Consider the following 25,660-nt stretch of genomic DNA (forward strand, 5'->3'; position numbering starts at 1 on the left):
CTCCTTTGAGGATAAACTTTCAAAAAAAATTGGAGCAAAGACCCATTAATATTGAAAAAATTGTGTAACAGTATGAGAAAATAATCCCTTTTGCCCCTTTAGTGTGTGTATGCTATTTCAAAGGCAAATAATTTCAATCTTTGTGAGATTTTTGCAAATTGTGGAGATTTTACGTAAAGTATACCTTAATGTTAAATGAAATATCAAAGAAAATTTTATAATAATTAAGATTTAATTTTTCACCTTCATGTTTATAGCATTATAGGCATTTTGCTTGCCTTGTTCACCCATCTTCTTTGTGAAACAATCCAATTCTAACACAGGGATGAATCAAAATTAGGTTGATCTCTTGGCCTACTTGTTACATCCTCTCATTGATCAAGATATTTCATAGACATTTCATTCATTTCCTTTAAACATTTGGTGGGTTCAGAAAATTTCTCTAGCACTTAAGTAAATAAAAAGAACAACATACCAAATTACATTTACAGTTTTATTTCTCTCAAAAAGGGATCAAAATGGCAGTTAACACATCCCAAATTATTTTTGTTAAATAGTTTAGGGAAAACAAGCACAATGAATGTAAGATAATGGGGGTTGCACTAAATAATGTAAGAATATGATAATACAAAATGTTCAAAGACAATGATAATGATAATTGTCACAGAACCATCAGCACTACTCCAGGAAATTACATATATTCAAATTATTGAATATTTTTATGTGTAATTTAATGTGAATCTTGTTGTTTTGCTCTAGTGTATAGTGACAATTCTGACAAAAATAATGCACACCATGGAAATTAATCATCTGCTGATAACAGATAAGAACTTACAATGTATATTTAAGAAATAACCAAAAGCTAAATAACTGATTAATAACTGGTATAAAACAGTCTGGTTAAAGGACACAATGGTTCAAAATATTCTGAATTACAAAAAAAGCCATAAATATAAACCACATGATAATATTTGCAATAATTGCAATCACTGCTTATTGCAATAAACAAATTTGGTGTACCATTCACATTTTAAGAACAAAAGGTAAAAAGATAAATCAAAGACTGAAAGTTGCAATGAACAGTTACAAAAACACAATCCTGCAAAAAATAATGCAATGTTCACTTGTACAGTACTTGTATGAGGGAAAAAAAAAAGAAACATTGGGTAAAACAAACATTCTGTTGATAAAGCTGCTTTAACCATCCTGGTACCATTAAAATACCATTTTGTATAATAATTTGTTGTCAAGAGTTAAAACAGTACCATCAGTACATAGAAACAAGGCATAACCACATAAGTAAGGCATATGGCTTCAAATGTATTTTTTGAACAGTCATAAATGCAGTGAAATTTAAGGATAATCAGTACAGTGTGAGCTTTTATTTTATGGTACATATTGTTATATAAGTCACATTAGATTGAAAAAGAGGAAAGAATAATCAGAGTACTTTATGCAACTGACCCCATACAATAATATTTAAGACTTGATATTGAAAATAAATCATTTAGTTATTAAACATTATGTAACAAATACTGGCATTTAAATGTGATATGTCCCTATCCTCTACTTCTCCAATAATTTGAATTTTAATTATTCCAAAAATTCATTTTTAAAAATGCAGTGATTTCTTCCCTAATGTTTTATTCATTCTCCATCAGAATTATTTTTATCCACACATTTTTTATGAATTTTCACAAACATGATCACATTATGATGACCACAATCTAGGACACGCCCATGGATGAAAATTTTAATGTTAATAGTAGTTTACAACTGAATAAATACAACTGAATAAGGATGATGTTGACTGTCATATACACAATATTTCAAAAATACACAAATTAATGACTTTGTTGTATACTTTGTATTAGTGTTAAATTATTGTTCATCGATACTTAAAACTGTAAAATAATTTGCGTCACAAAAGTAAATCAAGCACTATCTTTAAATTATTGAGTTCCTAAAAAAGAGGGGATGTACAATTTCATAGCTTTAAAGGCACATGAAACTGTAGTAATGGCACTTTTTTCTTTATAGCAAATTAAACAATATGAAGATGTTTATGAAATCAGCACTATTCTGATGAACAAAGCCAAACTTTGAAAATCATAAAATACAGGTACATGTAAGTCTTAAACTGTTTGTTATTTAAAGCAGAGAGTTTGTAAATGGACAACTCTTAAGTAAACTTACATCTTGAATGTTCAACAGTTTGAGGGAACATAAAAAATACACATAACAATATTTTTAATCTGATGTATACCCAAAGATATATACATACATGTGTATCTCCCATTCTTATCAAATACTGTCAATTGACAAAAATTCTCTGTCCCCCACAAATCCAAAAATCAAAGAATGACAAACTCAACCAATATGAAAAAGTGAATCCTCTTCATTGTCAGAAAATCTTGTGTACCATTTAGCCAGAATGTACCTATACAAGACCTAAATCACACCATTTTAATACCAGATTAATACATTGAAACTGTCTTTGAGACACAGTGTTTAACACCGTAACATGAAAATACCTACTCTGAACACAAGAAGTCCTCTTTATTGTTAATTTACCAATTGCATTAATGAAAGACATGGTTTCCTGAAAAGGTGCGTCTCTGATATATCACACAGCTTTTTTCTTTTTTTCCTCTGCTAATTTCCGTGCTTGTTGTAGAAGGGAATCAAAGTCTACAGGATCACTCTTCCTTACAAGGGGATAATATTCTTCAATTACCTCATTTTTTCCATCTGTAATTAAAATACATTTATCCATTTCATAACTTTATTTTTAGTTTCTATTACTTAAAATTTTATAAACATTTATTGACGAAATCAAGAATTCATCTATCATTTCTTTACTTTATTAATGGTATCTCCTTGACAAAGGTATAATGAATAAATGCTTTCTGCAACAGGTTCATGTTCTGTAGTCCAGAAACTTGAGAGGGCAAGGGGGAGTCTGTACATCTTTTAATACAGTTTCCTTGTGCTTTTTACAAAACCATCATCAAAAAAGGGATCTGCCACCCTCCTTTCTCTAAATCTGCCTGTGCAGTATACTTCAAACATTTAGTTTTCAAACATCAATCATCAATTCTTACTGAGTTACTTAAATCTGATCGAATTTTTTTCTTGTGGAATCATCATGCATTTCAATGGAGTTCAGTTTTCCTAGATTTTGTGGGTACCCCTTGTACATGAATTAACAACCTCAACAGACATACATAAGGAGAAGACTAGTAAAGAAATTAAAATCCTCATCATAATAAGCCCCTTATAAGTTAATATGATTTCACTGATTATCTGAACAATCATTCTCTCTGCCTTATTCAATTCTGACCTAAATCAGCATATTCCACTTCACAAAACTGTCGTCTGCCTCCAAAACAAAGGTCAAATTCTAGTGCTCCTGGAACCTGGTTTCCTTCTACAACAATACAGTAATATGAACTTTATTATCAATAATAATTCAGGTGCAAATTTTTGTAGTCAGACACCTTATTTAATGAATTTGATAAGATTACATAGCTTTTCACTTACTTTCCACTGCAGCATATGCATCACATGTGTAAGCAAAGGTCACAAATCCATAGTTATCCCTGGGAGAAAAAAAACAAGAAAGTTAAAGGCAAATTTTTTTTGCTGAACAATGAAAACCTCACAATCACTCACAAATTTTGACTGATATTGTGGCTATCAATAAAATGAACAGTGAGTATCAGCTAGGAACGAAAGACATTTGTAAAGTCTTCACATGAATCTGATGAACTATGATCTCATCATATACACCACTGCTTCATGTCAGAACAAGACAAGCAAAATCAGTAAAGGTTTTAATTAACTCACCCACACTCCCTGAAATGGACACTAACTTCTTCTATTTCTCCAAAACACTCAAATCTCTTCCTCAACTGTCTTTTAGTGTAGTTGTTTGGAATTTTTCCGACATAAATGATTCTTCTGTCTTTCTGTATAGAAAAATTACCATTTGAATGATTTTTTTGCTCTTAACAAAACTTCATATCTTTAAGGAACTTAATGTAACTTGTTTTCTTCAATAGTTTATTACTGTGATGTTCTACACATAAATGCAAGTAAAATCAAAGGGTTATAAGAAAAACAACTATAAAATGTATTAACATCTGTACAAAAGAAACAAATCTTGCTTTCTTTAAAGTTCTTGATTTATGATAAATCTAATAGTTTTATTATTTATCTGTCTCACCATTTTTTGAGCCCTCTCCTCCTCCCTACGTTTCTGGCGTTCTGCCAACCGTCTCTCGTGTGACGAGCTTCGACTTCTACTTCTGTACCCCCTGTGTCTGCTGTAGCTTCTACTTCGACTTCTAGACCTGTAATGTCAATAAAAAAAACTTAAAATGACGAATTCTGGACAATTATGCTTATTTTTATCCTAAATAAACCTAGAATGTCCTGATTTCCATTACCTAACATTATAATTAAACTTACCTGCTAGAAACAGATGAAGACCTAGATCTCGAGCTGTATGACCCAGATCTTGACCGTGAGTATGACCTAGATCTTGAACGAGATGACCTACAATTGGTAAAAATACATACATGCATAAATTAATTATACACATTGATTTTCATTCTTTTTTTTTAAAATTTCAATAAACAGTGAGTATCAGCTAGGAACGAAAGACATTTGTGAAGTCTTCACATGAATCTGATGAACTATGATCTCATCACATACACCACTGTCAGTTTTCTTTAATTTGAAAGTCTAACTATAGCAGATCCACAAATATTTATAAATATGATAAAAAACTATTAGAAATTAAAAAGCTACAAAGGAACTAAAACTATACCTTGAGTATGAAGATCCGTATGACCTGGATCGAGATCTGGATACAATGGAATCATAAGTACCACTTCGTCTCCTCCTCCTTCCTCTTCTGTCACAATCCCTTGACCTTGACCTACTTGAATTTCTACTGACTGACCTTGAACTTGATCTTTGGCTCATGTAGGGAGATCGGCTCCTACTTGAGTATCCACTGCTTGACTTGCTTTCCAAGGAGACATCGTTGTTGTCATATTTGGTACTGTTTGTGAAACAGCTATGATAAGCTGGCAGTCTACTGTAGACTGAGTTGTCTCCCTGAGGAATGGGATTAGGTTCAAAGAAGTCCTGAATAGTAATGCCTCCATTGCTATCTTCTTTTGGAGCGATATTTTCCTTTTTAGATTTAGATTGTTTGACACCATTCAGTGACAAGGCTGTGTAGTAGGACGGAATTTTATCAAAGAATTTATCATCTTCCTTACCAACTGGACTCTCCTCTCTCTTTCTATAGTTCCTGCCACTAAATTTCTGTCCTTTCTGTTGTGAATCACTTGGTTTATTTGAGACATTATCTTTAGCAATGGCAACATTTTGTTTATTTTTGAAATCATCCCTGATGATATTTGTTGAGTTTTTATCTTTTTCAATCTCCACATCATCAAATTCATCAATAATCTCTCCATCTTCCAAGTCCAGAATATCACCTGGATGACAATTTACACCTGTCTGTGCTTTGTTGCCCTCTAATTTGGGTACATTCTGACAGTAGTCATGATCTAAGATATCTCTGTAGTAATTTTTACTAACAGAAGTCTTCTCTTCTGCCAGAATGTCAGAAGCAGTGCATGGTGGCTGTTTCTTCAGGGAATACTTTTCCATAGACTCCAGTATAGATTGACTCACTTCTGTGGAGGACTTTTGTAGTATTCGTTGCAGCCTTGGAGTGGTGCTGGTAGGCTTTAAAGCAATGGCCTGGCCACGCCCTCTTTTTGAGGGCATCCCCATTGGCAAAAGTATCACTGACTTCCTTTTATTTGAAGCTTTGATCTTCAGCAGTACATCCTTGCTATTAGATTTCTCTGGGGGTGCCAACTCTATTAACTTTTCAGTGGTTTTTGTTTCACTACAAATACAAGGTAAATTTTAATTTTAACCATGTGCATATATTTCAATATAATGGTACCAACATTAAACTTGTTTACTAGAGGCCCATGGGCCACAATGCTCACCTGAGTCACCTTGGATCTCCTGTTTTTCATCAGAAAATTTGAATCCACATTGTGGCCCAAAGCTACCTTTAACTGGCTATAAAATAAATGACTTTGAATCCACACAGTATTTGAAAGCTTCAATAGGAGTTTGGTTAACATGGCCCTGCTGTTCTAGAGAAGAGGATTTTTTTGATTTTTTTTTTCTATACTTGCATCCAAGGATCAAAAATTCGGGTGAAAAGAATTAACATTACTTGAATGTTTTGCTTATTAATGTTAAGTGTATTTGACCTTGCTACTCTTGAAAGATTTGTTCCTGAAGTCCAACCTACCCTGAGGCACTGCTCTGGAAAAAAAATTTACGCTGAAGATGCTTGTATGTAATTTGACTAATCATAGCTTTGCTATTTCCAGAAGAAGATTATTAAAGATTTATACCTAAATATTTCTATGTAAAACTTTGATCTTCTATTAAGCCACCCCTCCCCTTACCCAAGGGGCTATGACTTGAACAATCCCTCTCCTCACCCAAGGGGCTATGATTTGAACAAACTTTACTACTACCTGAGGGTGATTGCATATCAATATCCTTTTGACAGCCAGAGATTTTAAAGAATGTTCAACTAAATGAGGGTAGTCAGAAAAAAAAATAATGAAAAAAATATATTTTTAAACCACTGTATCAATAATTACTCTGCATCAAGAAAACTTATGTTAAATATGCTACTAGATGAATTGGGATCAACCCTACAGTGTCTAAAGTCTTGGTCAACTGAAAAAGAAATATGCACAATATTTTTTTTAAAGGTGAAAGTTTTTTTGTTTTTTAAGGTACAAGTTTTCTGTTCTTACTTCCTTCCTTTTTTCACTGTCACCTTTTACCGAATTTTTTCTTTCTTATGGCACCTAGATTGTTTATCTGCCTAATAAACGGAATATTTATCTTCCAATTAAGCGGAACCTATGCCAGCTTATGTGAAGTGTCAGAAATCCAGAAAAATGATTTCATGAAACCCCTATTGCCTGTCTTAAAAGCTTTATCTGAGTATCTATAAAATTAGAATAAGGGCAAAGCCTAGTAATTTTAAGAACCAATAAAGTACAACTTCCTCTTACAATTCATTCCAAATATGTAATGACATCCTCCCCTGGGGCTTAGCACAGGGGGTCAGAATCTCTATTTTTAGCCTTACGCATTTTAACACTATGGTTTCGGAAAGGATATGACTATTTATGATCCTCTTGTTTGTCATCAGAATTTTAAAAAGATTTTTCATAGATATATATTCCAATTTTAAACTTTAATGATTTTGAACTGTGCCCTCACCTTATCCCCAATGGTCAGGATTTAAACAAATGGAATCTACAATACCCGAGGATGTTTGCATATCATCATAATGACTACTCATGGCCCTGCTGTTCTTCATCAGCAGATTTTTGAAGATTTTTTCCCCCAAATATTCCCATATAAAACCTTGATCTCCTATTGTGGCCCCATTCTAACCCTAAGGGCCATGATTTGAACAAACTTGAAGCTATACTTTGTCAGAAAGCTTTTATATATATTTCATCTTTTCTGGCCCAGGGGTTCTTGAGAAGATTTTTGAAAGATGTCACAAAATTTTCATGAATTCTAAATTATCTCCCCTTGAAAGAGGGTGTGGCACTTCAATTGAACAACTTGAATCCCTTTCACCTAAGGATGCTTTGTGTCAAGTTACATTGAAATTAGCCCAGTGGTTCAGGAGAAGAAGTCAAAAAAGTTAAAATGTTTACAGACGGACGCTGGACAAAATGTGATCAGAAAAGTTCACTTGAACTTTGGGCTCAGGTAAGCTAATAAGAAATTAATCAAGTTCTGATTTTACTTTTTATGATTCTTAAAAGAATTATAACTTACTTGCTCATTTTGAGATCTTCAAAACCAGTTAAAGAATTTGATGCTGAAATGAGGATTAAACATAAAAGTAAAACAAAATGGATAAGACATGAATAATTGGAAAATAAAATTAAACATTTATGGTTAATACCTTCTTCAAACTGTTCCAGTAGACTTCCAACATCAGCAGCTTCTATACCTGTTGAATTATTATCTAAAAAATAATAAAAATTCGAAAAACTGAAGAGGAACATAAGCATGATTAAAAAATCAACATGGACATCAATTTTAAAAGTAGAATTAGGAAATGTTTGTTTACAGTTGTATAAATACATGGACAATTGTACCACTCTGAATATACACAAACATCCATGTTTATAAACATCATTTTGGAAGTTGGGTTTTACAAGTATGAAGTGCTTCCTTTGCATAAATATTTTAAATCAATGTTATTATTTAAGTTCTCTATTTTTTAACAAAAAAATTCATATCAAATCAGGGTTCTCCATGGGCCGTTTAACATGGCGGCCCCACCACAGTTAAATTCCTTAGCGCCACAGTTCAAAAATCAGCGCCATAGTTCTGCCACAGTTAAAATATTAGCGCCACAGTAAGATCGTCGTCGTCAACAAGATAAATATATAAATTTATAAACCAAATGAGCCTCCAAATTATATACAGTTTTTCAGTTTCTTATGCTAATCCTTTACTTTACTTTAATTAAGGCCCATTGTTTGGCTTTCATGAGCAAATTCTTATCTTCTAGACCTGGCTGGACAGTTGAATGAAAAGAAACAAGCCATTTTTTCTACACTTCACGATAATTGCAAATGAAATGTTTAATATCAATTAATTTATTTTATTAATGCTTTAATAGTTCTACAGATAACCACGTCTCTAAAATTGCATTGGCACTGCGAGTCAAACATCGTACGCGTGTACTATCGTAATCATGTATTTTTGTAATGTTGAAAAATTAACGATAGATCCACCAAAATATCATTTTATGACTCTAAACTGCTTATGTATTTTTTTAATTCAGGTTTTAAGCTATTTTAGTGTTCAGACCGATAATTGGAAATATATATAGATAATAGCTAGATCGCGTGACTTACCAGAATTTCCTCTGTCCTTTAATGTACAACTGTATAATTGACCTTTTGTTAACAAAATCATTTTTTAAATAGGGTTTAATTGGTAATACTTGTTGATTCTCGTACTTTTATCTTCAAATTCTATAAGCTAATATTTGTTTATTTAAAAGTACGTATGTGTTGGAGGGGGGGGGGTCTTTAAATTTTCATAGTATGCATATATTTTAGAAACATCTTAATTTATGTTTGCACTATATGTAACTAATATCGATTAATTGCTTTAATTATTGAATTTATTAACCAATTGGCCAAATCAAAAATGTCATTTGTGTAATTAAACTATTTATTCATTGGGCATGTTGTATTTCAGTTTTTTTTGTAGTTCCTTCGCGAATTCAGTCGCCAAATGACCGCGAATATAAGCGCTTCGCTTATGTCCTGCGCCACAGTTAAATTTGAAATGATGGAGTACCCTGCAAATGATCAAAAACTATGTCTATGCCTCTTTAAGCAATAATCAACTTTGGTATGTGCTTGACATTTTTTCTCAATCAAGTAGTAGGAATAATTGTATGATAGTTAAATAATTTACTGAAACATTTAATAAACACACATTTGGCATCTCCTGTACATTCAAATATACTCACAAGGTGTTAGGTCAGGCATATCAAAATTGAGTGGTAATTCTGCAGGGTTAAACTCATCAAACTCTGCCAATGACACAACAGAAGTTATGTCTGGATCTAAATCCATCTTGAAGGTGAACTGTTCTCAATTATTATCTACAAAGACATGAATGGCACATGTACATTTCACTAAAAATTCATTAAACACCAATAAATATAAAGGTTGCCTCAGTTTTGAAGAGGAATGAAATTGGTACATCTTTACTAGGTACAGAAAAAAATATCCCACTCTTATTCAAAATTCTTTGTTTTTTATCTTCATGTCAACGCACTTGACTTTAGGTTCCTAACTCTCGGTCATACTTGGAATGAATTGTAATCTCAATTTGTATGATGAATGGTACTACCTAATTTCGACTGAGATTTGCTTATTTGGACTAATGCTTTTGTAGAAAACCTGAGACAGTGCTTCATAATTTATGTCTGGAAATTCATATTCAACTTTGGCAGATTTAGCTATTGATATTATAACAGCCCATTTGGGATATAATATCCCAAATGGGATTATACATTTACAGTGCCAAAAATGAAAATTTTTTTTTTTGGCTTAAAATATCATAAATCTGCATCAAAATACTTTTGTAAGTATTTTGATATATTTTGATAGGAATAACTTTTGGTTAACAAGTTTTTCTGTATGCCCACAGTTTAAGAGATTGATCCCTTGGAAGTTCCTAATCTTCTTGGGGATCAATCTATCAAACTGTAGGGCTGCAGAAAAAACTAGCTTGCCAAAAGTTATTCCTTTTCAAGTATTTTGATGCGGATTTATGATATAAAATTTACAGCCAAAATTAAAATTTTCATTTATTGCACTGTAACTTTATATCCCACTTGGGATATTATATCCCAGATGGGTTATTATATCCCATATGGGCGATTGGTCCCAACCTGTTTGAAAGTTCATCTTATGATGAATAAAAACACTATTGTCTTTGAGTCATTAACATGTGTTTCACTTCTTTACTCATAGAAATACATGTATACTAATAATCATAATAATTAATCATAAACATTTGCCGTAAATAAAACTCCTATTATTCTCCTTATAAATATATAGACTTATACTAATGAAATCTTCAATAAAACAATGGGCGAGGCCACCACGTGGACCTCGTGTGTGTGGTATCCTTTTGACACTTTTTATAACTGAATTAATTTATCACAACATTAAATATTATTAATGAAGTACTTAAAAATATTTTATTCGGGATTGTTACAATGGAATGACAAGACAACATTAAATAACATCGTTCCGTATTTCTTTCCACGTGGTGGAATGACACATTTATTGTTCCAAGTGTGAATAGTTGTTCCGCGTAATTGACGTCAAAATTGCTAATAAAAATCATCATCAGTAAATAATAATTATTCTAAATGGTGCCATATCATATAATAGACGTTTTCTGAAATAATAACCTGTGATTCATTATATTCTTCAACACTTCTCTTCTACCTACCTTTCACCCAAGTTTCCTGAGAAAAAATGACGTCAATAATCTCGTGCACTCTCGCAGATTTCGTGATCTCTCCAGTAGCAACATGGGACGCTAATATATATTCATACGCAAAAAAATAACAGAGCTTAAAATATTTGACAAGCACTGTTGACATTTTTTGTAGTGTTCATAAAAATATTTGCTATATTCCAAATACATTTTACACATAAAAAGTCGAATTAATATTTATTTTCTATTTATTTGTGTTCTTGTTTTATGGTGCGTAATAATATCCTTCTGAGTTCCAAGGCATCAAATTTCAGATTTCAGAGAGATGGTATTGCGATTTTTTCGAAATTAGTGCATTTATTTGTGTTTCTAAATTATTGACAATGGCTGACCCTGTTTCTTTAAGCTTACCGGCTTTGTCATCAACAAATAGTTTAGTAAGATATAAGGGAATTCCTAGAAGATACGAGGAAACAAGACCAGTCTTTATCCAAGGAAACACTCATCGAAAGATTATAGGTTCATGATATTGCTATTTCTTTCTTACTGTATTTTAAGCTAAATATTTCTCGGTCAGGAATCCAAAATGTGTTTATTATGTTTCAAGCATATGTATTAATGATTTATATTAAAAGTTTAAAGTTAGGTCGAGCATAATTAAGGAGCTGGTAATGGAACTTTCTCCCTCTGTCAGGTCTGGTACAATCACTAGATTTAGCTACGTAGCTTGAATTACCTACATAGCTTTATTTACCTACCTGAAATAGATTTATTCACAGGTACTTGTGGACAGGAACCCACCCCCCCTCCAATATGCCCCACAGGTCAAAAAATATTTTTATGTATTTTTTTCATAAATTATTCTTCTAGTACACATTTACAATGTATTCCATAAGAAAAATCCAAAAAATAACGCAGAATTAACGATTTACTAAAAAAAATCATACCCGCGGTATTATAAAATAGAGAAGGTAAGTCACTTCCATTTGTTTACACTGGACCCCTCTTGGATATCAGGCCCGAAATATCATTTACCTAATATATGTCACCGAAATGTGTCATGATATCTTGTTTCGGTAGATATTTTTGTCTTTAATCGTGCTATTTAATTGCCCAGGCATCCCATAATAATCCGAGTATTCATCGTCAAACGTGAAAAATGCTACAAGATTTGGAAATGTCAGAGTAGAAATTACGGAAGTGATGCAAAAACGACACCTAGCGTGTAACTCTCGAGTTCCGAGTGTTATAGAACTAAGGGAAAAGTCAGAGGTCTACGAAAAAGTTCGGGAAAATTTTAATAAAGAAGTCGAAATTGATTCATTAGAATTAAATTCTGCTTAAGATTTTCGAGATGAGCGAGGGTAGTCATCAATATTCCCTTTAAAGGATGTTATCATTGATACCAAGTAGCGGTTTAAAAATCGCTTAAACATTTATTTACAACTTACAAGATATTTAACCCCCCTTCCCCTTCTACATGGACATGCTTGCAATTAATTCCGATAATATTAAGCTTAATAATTATGTGTATTTTTTAATATTCTTATGCGATGATTATCATTTGCCAAGGAATTTAAATGTGAGTCTTTTCAAAATTAATTCTTAAGAATGAAAATCAACCCCATTTTTAAAAAAAAATAATTTTCATGCTCTTCTTTACTTTCGCGTCGCACTGCTGAGTTTATTTCTGGCCTTGATTACATATATATCAAGCTGCTATTATTTTAATTAAACAAACGGAAGCTTAACTTCTATAAAATAAAGACTTTTTAAAAAGTTCTTCAGGTACGTCTTTTCTAACAGTCATAGTTAGATAATTGCAACTTGTATTACGTAGCAATTGACGTTTAAATATTGCATGGGTTGTACAACCATTCATCAACCGGTCAATTTGTTTTTCTCCAAAACTGTAACTTGTAATGACGTTGCACAGCCCCCGTCCCCAAATTAATCAATATTGATTAAATACATGTGGCGAATTCATAACAAATGGGGAAACAAAGAGATTTTTTGTACAGTTTTAAATAATCACATTTCTGTCTTTACTTATTTTTAAAACTAGTTTATCATTCTAAATATTATATTTACTACCACATTAATTTAACGGATATCCACCTTTCTGCAGACACAATTTAATGAAAATTCCATGTCCACGCAGATGGGGAAGGCGGCCGAGGTGGAGTGGGGGGGGGGGGGTTTACATGTCAAGTTTATAATGTTTAAGCGATTTTTAAACCGCTACTTGGTATCAATGATAACATCCTTTAAAGGGAATATTGATGACTACCCTCGCTCATCTCGAAAATCTTAAGCAGAATTTAATTCTAATGAATCAATTTCGACTTCTTTATCAAAATTTTCCCGAACTTTTTCGTAGACCTCTGACTTTTCCCTTATTTCTATAACACTCGGAACTCGAGAGTTACACGCTAGGTGTCGTTCTTGTATCACTTCCGTAATTTCTACTCTGACATTTCCAAATCTTGTAGCATTTTTCACGTTTGACGATGAATACTCGGATTATTATGGGATACCTGGGTAATTAAATAGCACGATTAAAGACAAAAATATCTACCGAAACAAGATATCATGACACATTTCGGTGACATATATTAGGTAAATGATATTTCGGGCCTGATATCCAAGAGGGGTCCAGTGTAAACAAATGGAAGTGACTTACCTTCTCTATTTTATAATACCGCGGGTATGATTTTTTAGTAAAACGTTAATTCTGCGTTATTTTTTGGATTTTTCTTATGGAATACATTGTAAATGTGTACTAGAAGAATAATGTATGAAAAAAAATACATAAAAATATTTTCTGACCTATGGGGCAATTTGGAGGGGGGGGGGTCCTGTCCACAAGTACCTGTGGATTTATTTAGCTACTGAATCAAACTTTTTTCTTAAAATTAGCATTTTTCTCAGGGTGTGCAGAAAATTGCACTTTGATGCCGTGATAATTTTCAACTTTAAGCTCATCTGAAAACAATTCATGAAAAAATCACTCTTGGAGATGTTTCATTTTCTGCGCAATTTCAATCAAAGTTCTACATGTTTTGGGGCTATATACAACAGTTAATTTGTGACCAAATGGTTACTTCTTGAATGAAATAACAAAGAAAACCAGTTCTGGTTAACATGAGCACAACTAGAAATATGTCCATAGGACATGAATGCCCCGCTGAGGGTATATTAGTAAATGCAACATTTTAACACAAATTGAGAAAAGTGAGGTCAAGGTCAAAGGAAAGGTCAAGGTCAAAAAATACTGATGCAGTTGAAAAGCTTACATCAGTATGTATCAGCATATGAAGTTTGACTCTAATTTAAGAAAAGTGAGGTCAAGGTCAAAGGAAAGATCAAAGTCAAAAATTGTTGCTGGAGTTGAAAAGGTTACATCAGTATGTATAAGCATATGAAGTTTGATAAAACTATCTTGAATGGTATCTTTAAAACTGAGCTAAAAACTTATTTAAGAAAAAGTGAGGTCAAGGTCAAAGGAAAGGTCAATGTCAAAAAATATTGATGCAGTTGAATAGCTCTCACAAGTATGTATCAGCATATGAAGTTTGTTAAAAATATCTGAAATGGTTTCATTAAAACTGAGCTAAACACTAATTTAAGAAAAGTGAGGTCAAGGTCAAAAGAAAGGTCAAGGTAAAAAAATGTTGATGCAGTTGAATAGCTTACATCAGTATGTATCAACATATGAAGTTTGATTACACTATCTTGAATGGTATCTTTAAAACTGAGCTAAACACTAATTTAAAAAAAGTGAGGTCAAGGTCAAAAGAAAAGGTCAAGGTCAAAAATGTTGATGCAGTTGAATAGCTTACATCAGTATGTATCAACACGTGAAGTTTGATTACACCATCTTGAATGGTATCTTTAAAACTGAGCTAAACACTAAGAAAAGTGAGGTCAAGGTCAAAGGAAAGGTCAAGGTCTAAAATGTTGATGCAGTTGAATAGCTTACATCAGTATGTATCAACATATGAAGTTTGATTACACCATCTTGAATGGCATCTTTAAAACTGAGCTAAACACTAATTTAAGAAAAGTGAGGTCAAGGTCAAAGGAAAGGTCAAGGTCAAAAAATGTTGATGCAGTTGCATAGCTCTCATCAATATCAATCAGCATATGAAGTTTGATAAAAATATCTTGGATAGTTTCTTTGAAACTGAGCTTTGAACAGAGCTAAACGCGAAGTGTGACGGAAGGACAGACAGAAGGACGGAAGACGGACATGACAAACACTATATGCCCAGGCCATATTCATGGCGGGGCATAATGAGAAGCAGTCATACTTATCCATGCCTCATCGCATACAAGGTGGTGAACTGTTACTCAAACAATGGAAATACATCTTTTCCATAAAAGTGTTCAAACGCAGCATTGTTAGAACTATCTCTGCATTGGATTGCTTTTTAAATAATCCCTAGTATAAATATTAGTATGCATTTATTTGCGATTTTTTGTCTTTTTAAAATAAAAAGCAAAATTGTGAAAATTTGCTAAATAAAGCTACTGAGGTAGGTAAATAAAGCTAAGGTAGGTAATTTTAGCTACATAGCTAAATGTACTGATTGTACTGGACCTGTCTATTGATGATTTGCCGAGACCATTCACCCTTAAATGCCTTTTGTGCCAATACGTTTAGCGCCATATTTAATGTACAATATATGCGCATACATATAATATATACATGTTAAGTAAATATTTACTTGATTAAAGTGCTTTAAGGAAGCTCTAAACTCTGCACACTAAAGAGTTCTATTTGTAGGGTAGTTTTATTGAGTTAGAGTGATCTGCCCTTAGAAGAAAAATAGAATATAAAATGGGAATCTACAATTAATGACACAATTTCTTATGAATTAAATTTCTTATGAATTATGACCAAGATTAAGTAATTGAATACATTATTTCCATTGATTTTCCCAATGCAAGTAAACAACAGTGATTCCTGTTCACAAATAGTTCATTGTCTGAGAACATTTTTTCTGCAAAAATAAGGCAGGTACCCTATGTTGAAAATGAACTAGATAGCCATACACTGAATATATGCACCTTTATATGATATATTTTTCTCAAAGTCCAAAAAGCATTTTTCATTAGTGTTTAGAGCTTCCTTAAAAAATGTTAGTTTTTTCGTCAATCTTTTTCATTCAGTTCGGCTTATATAAATGACGATGATGATCATTTATGTTAACAATGCAAAAGCTGATGTATAATTATGTTTATTTAACAATCACAATCAAAAGTTTGATTTATAGTTTTTCAAAGGTGTTTAAAACTATTTTAGAGACTTCCAATAGCTATTATGCAAAATTACAAGGAAAATACTGTGAGTAGATAAAATGACCAATTCAAATTTACAGAATTATTAATATTATAAAAACAAATATATTTAAAATAATGGATAAGTAAACTAACAGGTGAATGCTTGTAAATTCAGGGATACTTATAATTGGGATTTTGGCATGAAGCATCTAGGCTTGAAATGTCTTAACACGAATTGTCAATTGTAGCGAAATGTCCCATATTTTATTATACACTGTAATGTATAGATTATTATTATAATCGTAGTAAAAACTTCTGGATTTAGCGTTGTAGCTTGAAGGAGTTATAAATGCTCAAACTATCTGTATTCAAGGCTCAACATGTATTGTTTTTCCGATTAAGATCTTTTTCATGCATAAAAATATTTTTTTTTCAAAGAATCAATGTCATGTAAAGTCAAAAATTGACCAATTAACTTAAGTAAGTTCCCAAATCTTACTGAGGTTTCATTGGCATTTACCAATCTGCTTCATACGGTGCCCTGACAAATATTTTGTAGATTAAAATACATGAAGGAGTCAGGTTTAAGGTTTGTGAGCAGGCCCATTCCAAAGGCTCCAGATGTTGCAATTTTACAAGTATACTGGTTAAATTTATATCAATCAATGCACCTCATTGAACATTCATATTTATAAGACAGCTGTCTATTAAAGATTGCATTCATCTTCAATTTGATATTATAAAATGAATACATGTATTATGTCTTGCTCCAGATGTTGCAATTTTCCAAAAGTATTGCATTCATCATCAATTTGATATTAGATAGCACAGATAAATATACACTTTGAGCACGCTTCCATTTCACACAGGTCTTGGACGAGATTTGGAGAAAAGAGTACAGGAAAAATATGAACAAGAGAAACAGAAGGCAATCAGGGATGCTGAACAAGCAGTGTGGGCAGAAGCTGAGCAACGAAAGGCAGCAGCACTGCTGAAGGCAAGAGAGGACTCCTCAATAGACCTGGAGAGGGCGGTCAAGAAAATTAACAGACAACATGAAAAGGCATTGAAGGTTATTATAAAACAACATTAAGATATGGTGTACATGATGATCATTGAATTATCAATTTATAGCACTTGCATGTAAATTCTGCTTATTAGTCTCTAAACATTACAGTTGGCTTATACTATTAGTTCAATCACACTCTAAGAATAATAAATATTGAAGGGAAAAAATCCATACAGAATTAGGTGATGAATGATGATTAATTCAAGAATGTAATTCTTGCATTTTCATCCCCCCTAGACCAAATATTTCAAGACATCATATATACTGTGTTTGATTAGCCTCTCTGTCTGCAATAAAATGTGTATGCTCATAACTTGATCATTAATTGAGAGTTTGGCTTAGTATGATCTTTAACTAGAAGGTGTGTGTTGAACAGCAACAACTGGTCAGTCATTTGGACAAGGTCATTGGAATACAGGAAATAAAAGTGTTAGAGTATTGTCTCATCTGTAATCTCACAATGGAGAAACAGTTGGCATTAACACCAAGCAAATGAAAGTCTCTTTTGAATTAGAAAATTTAAACAAGGTTCAGATATAGCAAATATTTGAAGAAAAAAAAAGTTGTGCTTTGCCTGTAATGAAGTTCAAACTTGACAACCCAGCTAGAGCATCATTTTCACGATTTAGGGTGAATCCTCGACTTTGTCAAGGTCAAATTTCAATTTTTCTGTACAATCCAATTGCCATTAAACAGTTTTGTTTCGTACAGTTTGTTTTGATAATATGAATTGATATTACAGAACTTTGGAGGAGAAGAGGGTAAACTGCTTAGCTTTGGTCAAGGTTTAAAGTGTTTGAATAGAACTTGAGCTATAAAGATGTTATTTGTCAGAAGTTTTGTTTAGACAAAATCATCATAATACTATAAAATTAGAAATAATGCTTAAGTTGTGAATTTGTTCAAGAATGTGTATTCAAACACTGTCTTGTCCAGCAAATACTTTGAAATATTTTAAGCAGCAGGGCAGCCATTATCACTATCAACTTTAAATCTGAACTACGTACATACTTAGATTCTTACCCCGCAGAAGGTTTGGTGATTCTCTTTAAATCATATTGCATAATCCACAGGCCCTGTTTGTAGAGATGTCCAGCTTCTGCACTGATGATCATTGTCTGTGTGTTTGTCTGTGGTTCATGCCATTCTCTTGTAGTCCATGTGGGCCATTAATCATTTGTCACTGTACTGAATGAATTAAATGATGATGTACGTGCTCTTGTTTTATCAGAGGAAGCTTTTATCAGTAAACTTTGTCAACTGTCACCTGATTATGCAGTAATTAAACAAACCAAGGAGTATCCCAAAAGAAAAACATGAAGGGAACAGATGCAAAGTATTAGTTCAGTACATTCTCTGGGTGATAGAGTCAGTATAACAAGTTCTGATAATTTTTCCAAACTATGACAGGGCTTCTCTCTACTTTAGTATAAACAGAGTAAAACTATTTTGATATAATTAAATTCTCAAGCAAACTGACATTTTCTTTGACTGCAAGAAGTCAATATCCAGCTACCTAGATCACATTTTGATCGGTAATATAAAAAGGGGGCAAAAAACTTTGGTTTATCTATTTAGTACATCAGGACCTTACCTTAGTCTAAGTTTAATTTGTGGTCAAAGTCCACCTTGTTGAAATAAGATAAAGAAAATTTGGTAAGGTATACTGCAAAAAAAAAACAACCCCAAAATAGGTATAGTATATACATTGATGTCATATATAATTGTACATTTAATACAGCACATGACATTTATTACATTTTTTTGGCAATATCATATAAGTATGCCCATTTAAGCTAGTACATGTTATATGAAAAATGGTTGTGTGATTTATTAAATTAAGAATCCAATATGCCTTGTTCTTTAAATACATTACTACCGGTATATATTTACATTTCCAAGTATTTTTCCTGAAGATTCTTTGCAAATTAAAAGATTGTTCATTTTCTCATGAACTACCATGAGATGAGCATGAATATCTCTATTGTTACGTCATAATACCGTGCCTGACGTCAAAACTATAGTGCAAACTGTTTTGCTTCAAAAATAACAGTTGAATGGCGTAACTTGTGGAAACTCATCAGAAAAATAATGTAAATGTAAGAAATGAATTTAATTTTTGAAAATTCATGAGGTACATGAACTACAACGCTTCACGCCGGCATATTTATCATGAAGCGCTAACGCGCTTCATCAAATATGCCGGCGTGAAGCATCGTAGTTCATGTCCTCATGAATCTTCAAAAATTAAATTCATTTCTTAAATATACATGACAAAGGAGTGTAAAGTAGTTATATAATTCTCAGGGATTTGAAATTATCTCCCAACTAAAAATTGCTGTTAAGAAGCTCCCAAAATGATAACACCTGCTTAAATAAACAACATTTGCATCAGGTGTGGGGTATCTTTGATTTATATATTAATATTTTTTGCTGGTGACCTTCAACTTGCAAAACTGACCTGGTGTTGGGTATGTGACACTCAGTTCATTTGCAATTGTTAATAAGGTTTATTTACTCTCTGATAAGAGAAATAATTCTCTCTGGGATTCAAGACTTTTATTCATTTCAAAAATTGTGAAGTTAAAAGGTGATTTCTGTCAAATTTTACACAACAGGCCTGAGGGTATGCTGAAATTTCAATTGTAATTTAGTTTTCTTTTAGAAAATCAATGACCTTGGCTGTGAAAATGACCTTTCATAAAGTTCATGACATACTTTAAGGTTAAATGCAATTTCTTTTCAAGTATGAGTTTCCATAGTTTCTCCAAAGGGCTGGAAGCAAGAGCAAATTTAGATGAAATGACCCCTTCCCTCTCTAACTCACCCACCCACATTCATATATACACATATTAAAACCTCCCAAAGTGTATATTTTTGTTTTAAAAAATATGTTCAATAAGTCAACAATTATAAAATATTCATTTTGAAAAAGTGTGACCTCCAATGTCTAGTCATAGGCAACATTTGTCTGAAGTACATGCTTACATGTATATTCTCTCATGAAAAAGAGAATTATCAGCACGTTTTATACACTTCCAATGCTTATACTGACTTTGCTATTACGAACCCATTAAATAAAAAAAAATTAAATTGTCTTCAGGTTTTATTCATTAATAGTTCTCAGCATTAAATTGCAGACAGACTGCAGAGAAACAGAGGGACAGACAGACCTCCACAAAAAAACACGTGCCAACAAGTCCTTGGTCTTCAAATAATTTTTTGATCTTATTTTGAATTAGAAAGGTTCAGCCCTTCAGTATTTAATCTTTATTGCTTTGGAAATAAAAAGAGAGACAGTATACATGTATATTACACCTTTAACTGCTTTATCTGTTTATTATATACTTTAATATATGATGCACAGACTTGCAGTAACATGACCTTGCTAAACTTTTCCACCAGGAATTTTCCACCTGAAGTATCATGCAGGTTATACAAATGTACAGTCTGAATGTGTCAATCACCTTGTTACGTGAGGTATACAGTGTAAGCTATGATAAGTCTAACTGGAGTATCACATGCCCTCGAAAATGTTTAGTTATTAAACTTTCATCAGTGTACATGTATAAACTATTTCACAAGTCAAATTTCTAAGAGAGGGTAAAAAAGTCTCAAAAAAAGAAGAAATCATTATTATGTACTTGCAGTAAGAATATGTAAATTGTAATCTTGTTTGATACTTTCAGACTTGAGAGCAAGGCAAATTAATTGATTTAGAAAGTACTTTAGAAGTAATACACAGGCCTCTACGTGACTTCTAAAATTTAGGCGCCATCTGGCTCCTAATCAAAACAATTTAGTCGCCAATGCAAATTTTTAATCGCCAGGTAAATTTTCCTTAGGCACCAATTTAAAAACTGATATTAGTCAATATAAAGAGACATGTCCATTGCTAACTTTTAAACTTCTTTTCTGCTCTTTATAAAGAAAAAAATGAAAATGTTTTTAGTTCAGTAATTTGATGAACACCAAGTAAGTATAAATGGTCACCAATTTGGCAACTTATAGAAAAATTTTAGGCGCCAGTGTGACTAAATTAGTCGCCAATTAGAGCCCTGATACATGTTTATCATATTTCCACATTACCCTGATTTGACTGTACTGCAACTCAAAATAGGGGACCAACCATCCTTTCAATGAACATTCTCAACAGTAAAAGGTTACATTTAAAAAAAAAATGGCTGGGAGGGGAGGGGGGGGGTAGCACTGCCTCCTACCCCCCTTTTTGATACTATATGCCTGTAATACATTCAATACAGCAAATCCAGCATTGCATTTTCATTTGATTGTCAAAGTACTAGTATTTCATTCATTGTGAGCAACTAAACACTAGTTCTTCATTCGATCTATAATTTTATGAATGGAGAATATTTCAAAGGGAGGTGGGGGGGGGGGGGGTTGAATCGTTACTTCAGGATATACACATACTAATTTTCAAACAAGTACATTTTACAGTATATATGATAAATAAAGCTGGTACATGTACATTTGTATTACATTTATTTATTATATTTTAAATTTATGCTTTTAATTTTACTTATAGGAAGAGGCTCTAAGGGTTGAGATGGCAATGCAGAAATTGGCAATTGAACAAGTCAAGCAGGAACGAGCCGAGGCTGAGGAGCGTCTAAAGGAGGCAGTGAAGAAAACAGAAGCTCGCTGCCATCAAGAGCTGGTAGAGGCCGTGTTAAAGGCTCGCGAGGAGGAAAAAAAGATAGCAGAGGAGGAGGCTAAAAAAGTTGCCAAGTATGTGTTGCTAGGAGCTACTGTAAAATGATTTATGATAAGTTTTACAGTCAATTCAATTACATATCTAAATAGATATTAATGATATAGATCAGCTTTGTTACTTGCAAGTTTGAAATAACTACAGTATAATTATTGTACTAAGGTTATTTATGATTTCATTTAAATCATCAAAGATATGAAATCAGTTGAAAGTTCTAATCTTTTCCCCAAGAAATTCATTCTTATGGATGTATCTCATTTATCTCCTGATGAATATGATTTATCTTGGTTTTCATAATTTAATGAAAAATCTTCAAATTTCACTCTTGTTAATTGTCTTTAAAAAATTTTGGAAAATGTGATAATTCCTTTATAAAAGATTTTAAATCTTTATTCACTGTCATTGAAACGTGCTTGAATTTTATTGCATCATCCTATAATTTGCAGCAATACCTTGACTTTACCAAATTTAAGTCTTAATTGAAGATGTTCAGATGTTTTTATATTGTACTGACCTTGAATGTTTGGTAATTTAACCCCCCCCCCCCCCCCCAAAAAAAAAAATATTAATGAAAAAATGAGGAAGCTGACTAAAAAGAATTTTTGATAATTGTGTTAAAACCAGTGTATGCAGTTATTGAGCCTTGTAGGGGTTATTTCCCTTTACCCATGATTTAACAAGCTGATCATCCCCCGTATTTTCTGGCAGATAATAATTATATCAACAAATGAAATCATAAAAACAAAGTTAGCAGTGTTGAAATATATATTCCTCTTTTCAATCTTTGTAGGGCAGCACAGGAAAAATTTGAGAAGGCAGTCCAGGTAGCTGCAGAAGAGAAGAAAAAGGCACTAAAAGAACTAGAAGAGAGGAAGGACAAAGAGAGGGTGAAGGCAGTGGCTGAAATGGAGGTGGCCCAGAAAAAGATCGCAGCCGAACAACTGGAAAAATTAAAGAAGGAGTATGAGCAGATTAATGCTAGACTTAAAGAGGAAATCAAAGGAAAACTGGACATTATAGACAAACTAAATCTCCAGGTACTCTGTATAGAAAAGGCCAAGAAAAATGTGGAGGAGGTATTACACGATACCAAAACTGATTTCCAAGACTTCATTGATAGATTGCCAGACTCCATTAAAGGCCAAGTGGGGTACATGGTACGACCTATATACATTGATGAGATTGGTCGGGTGCCTACCATTGTGTAAGAGCTGAATTTATTAAGAAGGGAAACTATCAGTACTTCTTTAATCTAAATGGGTTATTGTATGAAGACTGCATTACATGAAGCACTAGCTATAATATTCTGACTTTATATTAATTGTCTCTTATACACAGTAAGAGGTAGATGTGACAGTATTGAAAATTCCTGTGATGTATAGGTGTAGAGCAGGGTTCTTCTTTAAATGATTTATTATTTTTATAGTTGTTTTACTATTTGTTGATAGAGACATGGATGTTTAAAGACTTCTGTTGTTGACTGCAAGTGCCTGCATTTTTAAAATCTTTTGTTACTGATTGTTAAAAATACCAGTATTGGATTGTTAGAATTTTCTTTGAACCATGAATCTATCTAAACAATTGCTATATGCATGGTAGTTTAAAAAAAATACTCATGTATCTTTTAAGTCTTGGAAATGCAGGGTGTATGGCTCTTGATATCCATTATGGATGAATAATTTACAATAATGTACCTATTTTTGGATTTCAACTTTTTTTTAAAACTGTGCACTATTTTTCACTGAAAAAATATCCATTTACAGCACAGTATTTATCAACTGTTTTCAGTAAGTTATGGCCCTCAATGTGAAATCTGTAAGTCTGTAGTCATCTTATTTACTACTCATTTTTAAGTATAAGGTACACTACAAGTCACTACCTGATAGTTTAATCAAGGAAACCAAGTATCAGCTTGTTGTGCTTGCTGTTCTGTTGAATTTTTTAATTCTGGTTAACAGAATATACAGAGTGCTAGCATATACCAGGGCTCAGGGTTTCTTTTTAATTAATACATGTACAAAGAATGAATGATAGCATATAATCTGCTGAAACACCTAGGGCATGCACTCTGTCCTTTGAAAAAAAAAACTTTTTAACTCACATGAACAAGGTTCAAGTGAGATTTTCTGAGTGCATTTCATCCATCTTCTGTATGTCCTTATATAAACTTTTCACATTGCTCACTTCTTCTCCAGCAGAACCACAGTCCCATTTTCAACCAAACCTTACCACAGAGCATCCTTGGGTGAAGGTGATTCAAGATTATTCAAATAAAAGGCTCTTAAAAGTAGAGATTTTCAAGAAAAGACAAATTTAGGGTGGATGTCTCAAAAAGCTTAAGAACCACTGGGCCAGAAAAAAATGAAATGTGACAGCTTTCCTGTTACAGTGAATATTAATATTTCTTCAAATCATGCCTCCAAGGATCTCGTGATGCCACAATTGGCAACAAAGTACTGTGATTCATTTGTAGTGCAGATTTAAATTTGTTCAAATCACGGCCCCAAGGGGTAAGGTGGGGCCACAAAAGGGGATCAAGGTTTTACATAGAAATATATAGCAATGTTCTTCCCTGAACAACAAGGCCATGATTAGTCATATAATATGCAAGCATCCTCAGATAGTGCAGATTCAGATTTGTTCAAACCATAGTCACTATATGGAGTTAAACTTTTTCATGGGAATAAATGGGGAAAAAATCTTAAAAATACTTTGAAGAACAAGAGGACTAAAGTGATTCTGATGAGCATTGTGGCCCATAGGCCTTTTGTTATTAGGTAGACTTGAAGAGGAATTCATTTTTTCACATTTTGGTTTATGGTTAATTTGTGAATCAGTTATTAATGTTTGATTTTTCTCTGCAGATTTTTGCATTAATATTTGTTATTATCAATGGTGTAGCATGCTGCCATTGTAATATCTTAGCTAGCCAAGAGTTTCTGATACGCTACTCTACTCATAAACATACTTATGAGGAGAGTAGCGTATCAGAAACCCTTGGCTAGCGAAGATGATGTAATATAAGTAAAGCAGTTTAGTAATGGTATAAAAGGTTAAACATACTTATATGTAATAAATTGTGTGAGCATTGTTGAGTCACCAGATTATCCATTTCTGCCTTGTAACTCTCCATTGATCCAGTCACAAATTTATTATTTTTATACACTTGTTTTATTTTTGTACAATATACACTAAAAGCAATAAAATAATATATATTTTCCTATTGTTGATATATATGCTTGATAACTCAAGCTAACTAAACCTGGAAAATGCATGCAATGTGGATACATAATAGAATGGTAGCCAGTTGACATTCACTGACCATTAACTTGAACTGTTGTTAAAGAAGGGAAAATACTGTCAACTGATAATGCCTCCTGTATACATGTCAGGGTTCTCCACAAGGGGTTTTACCATGGCGGCCCGCCATGGTTAAATTTATG

The 25,660-nt window shown here is 32.7% G+C and overlaps 2 protein-coding genes and 2 non-coding genes across 4 annotated transcripts; 1 reads left to right on the forward strand and 3 right to left on the reverse strand.

The window, feature by feature from the left end:
* Positions 1 to 479: 479 nt before the first annotated feature.
* Positions 480 to 9,770, reverse strand: LOC133180889 (peroxisome proliferator-activated receptor gamma coactivator 1-alpha-like). The gene is made up of 10 exons (XM_061315333.1): positions 9,644 to 9,770; positions 8,054 to 8,116; positions 7,924 to 7,966; positions 4,835 to 5,935; positions 4,474 to 4,560; positions 4,229 to 4,355; positions 3,850 to 3,971; positions 3,544 to 3,602; positions 3,344 to 3,430; positions 480 to 2,751 (listed from the first exon to the last, which is right to left on the reverse strand). Exons 1-10 carry the CDS (start codon positions 9,747 to 9,749, stop codon positions 2,627 to 2,629), a joined length of 1,920 nt encoding a protein of 639 aa, XP_061171317.1. The 5' UTR covers positions 9,750 to 9,770; the 3' UTR covers positions 480 to 2,626.
* Positions 3,714 to 3,795, reverse strand: LOC133181457 (small nucleolar RNA snR60/Z15/Z230/Z193/J17). The gene has a single exon (XR_009720477.1). It is a non-coding gene; the product is annotated as a small nucleolar RNA snR60/Z15/Z230/Z193/J17 (small nucleolar RNA).
* Positions 4,643 to 4,724, reverse strand: LOC133181458 (small nucleolar RNA snR60/Z15/Z230/Z193/J17). The gene has a single exon (XR_009720478.1). It is a non-coding gene; the product is annotated as a small nucleolar RNA snR60/Z15/Z230/Z193/J17 (small nucleolar RNA).
* Positions 9,771 to 11,418: 1,648 nt separating the features above from the next.
* LOC133181181 (uncharacterized protein C6orf163 homolog) lies at positions 11,419 to 23,433 on the forward strand. Its single transcript, XM_061315720.1, has 4 exons — positions 11,419 to 11,649; positions 17,286 to 17,488; positions 22,032 to 22,234; positions 23,008 to 23,433. Exons 1-4 carry the CDS (start codon positions 11,514 to 11,516, stop codon positions 23,423 to 23,425), a joined length of 960 nt encoding a protein of 319 aa, XP_061171704.1. The 5' UTR covers positions 11,419 to 11,513; the 3' UTR covers positions 23,426 to 23,433.
* The last annotated feature ends 2,227 nt before the right edge of the window (positions 23,434 to 25,660 follow it).

The sequence above is a fragment of the Saccostrea echinata genome, unplaced genomic scaffold, assembly GCF_033153115.1.
Source record: "Saccostrea echinata isolate AGI-Se365-2 ecotype Australia unplaced genomic scaffold, CSIRO_AGI_Sech_v1 ptg000008l, whole genome shotgun sequence".
Taxonomy (NCBI): domain Eukaryota; kingdom Metazoa; phylum Mollusca; class Bivalvia; order Ostreida; family Ostreidae; genus Saccostrea; species Saccostrea echinata.

What these genes read in the sequence shown, in the direction of transcription:
- LOC133180889 (XM_061315333.1), bottom strand. Translation starts at nt 9,749, where the DNA reads ATGGATTTAGATCCAGACATAACTTCTGTTGTGTCATTGGCAGAGTTT. An exon ending in TCTTCATCTGTTTCTAGCAG is followed by an intron (nt 4,356 to 4,473) that starts GTAAGTTTAATT and finishes TTGACATTACAG; the next exon opens with GTCTAGAAGTCGAAGTAGAA. An exon ending in GTCCATTTCAGGGAGTGTGG is followed by an intron (nt 3,603 to 3,849) that starts GTGAGTTAATTA and finishes TTTTTCTCCCAG; the next exon opens with GGATAACTATGGATTTGTGA.
- LOC133181181 (XM_061315720.1), top strand. Translation starts at nt 11,514, where the DNA reads ATGGCTGACCCTGTTTCTTTAAGCTTACCGGCTTTGTCATCAACAAAT. An exon ending in CACTCATCGAAAGATTATAG is followed by an intron (nt 11,650 to 17,285) that starts GTTCATGATATT and finishes CATTTCACACAG; the next exon opens with GTCTTGGACGAGATTTGGAG. An exon ending in GAGGCTAAAAAAGTTGCCAA is followed by an intron (nt 22,235 to 23,007) that starts GTATGTGTTGCT and finishes CAATCTTTGTAG; the next exon opens with GGCAGCACAGGAAAAATTTG.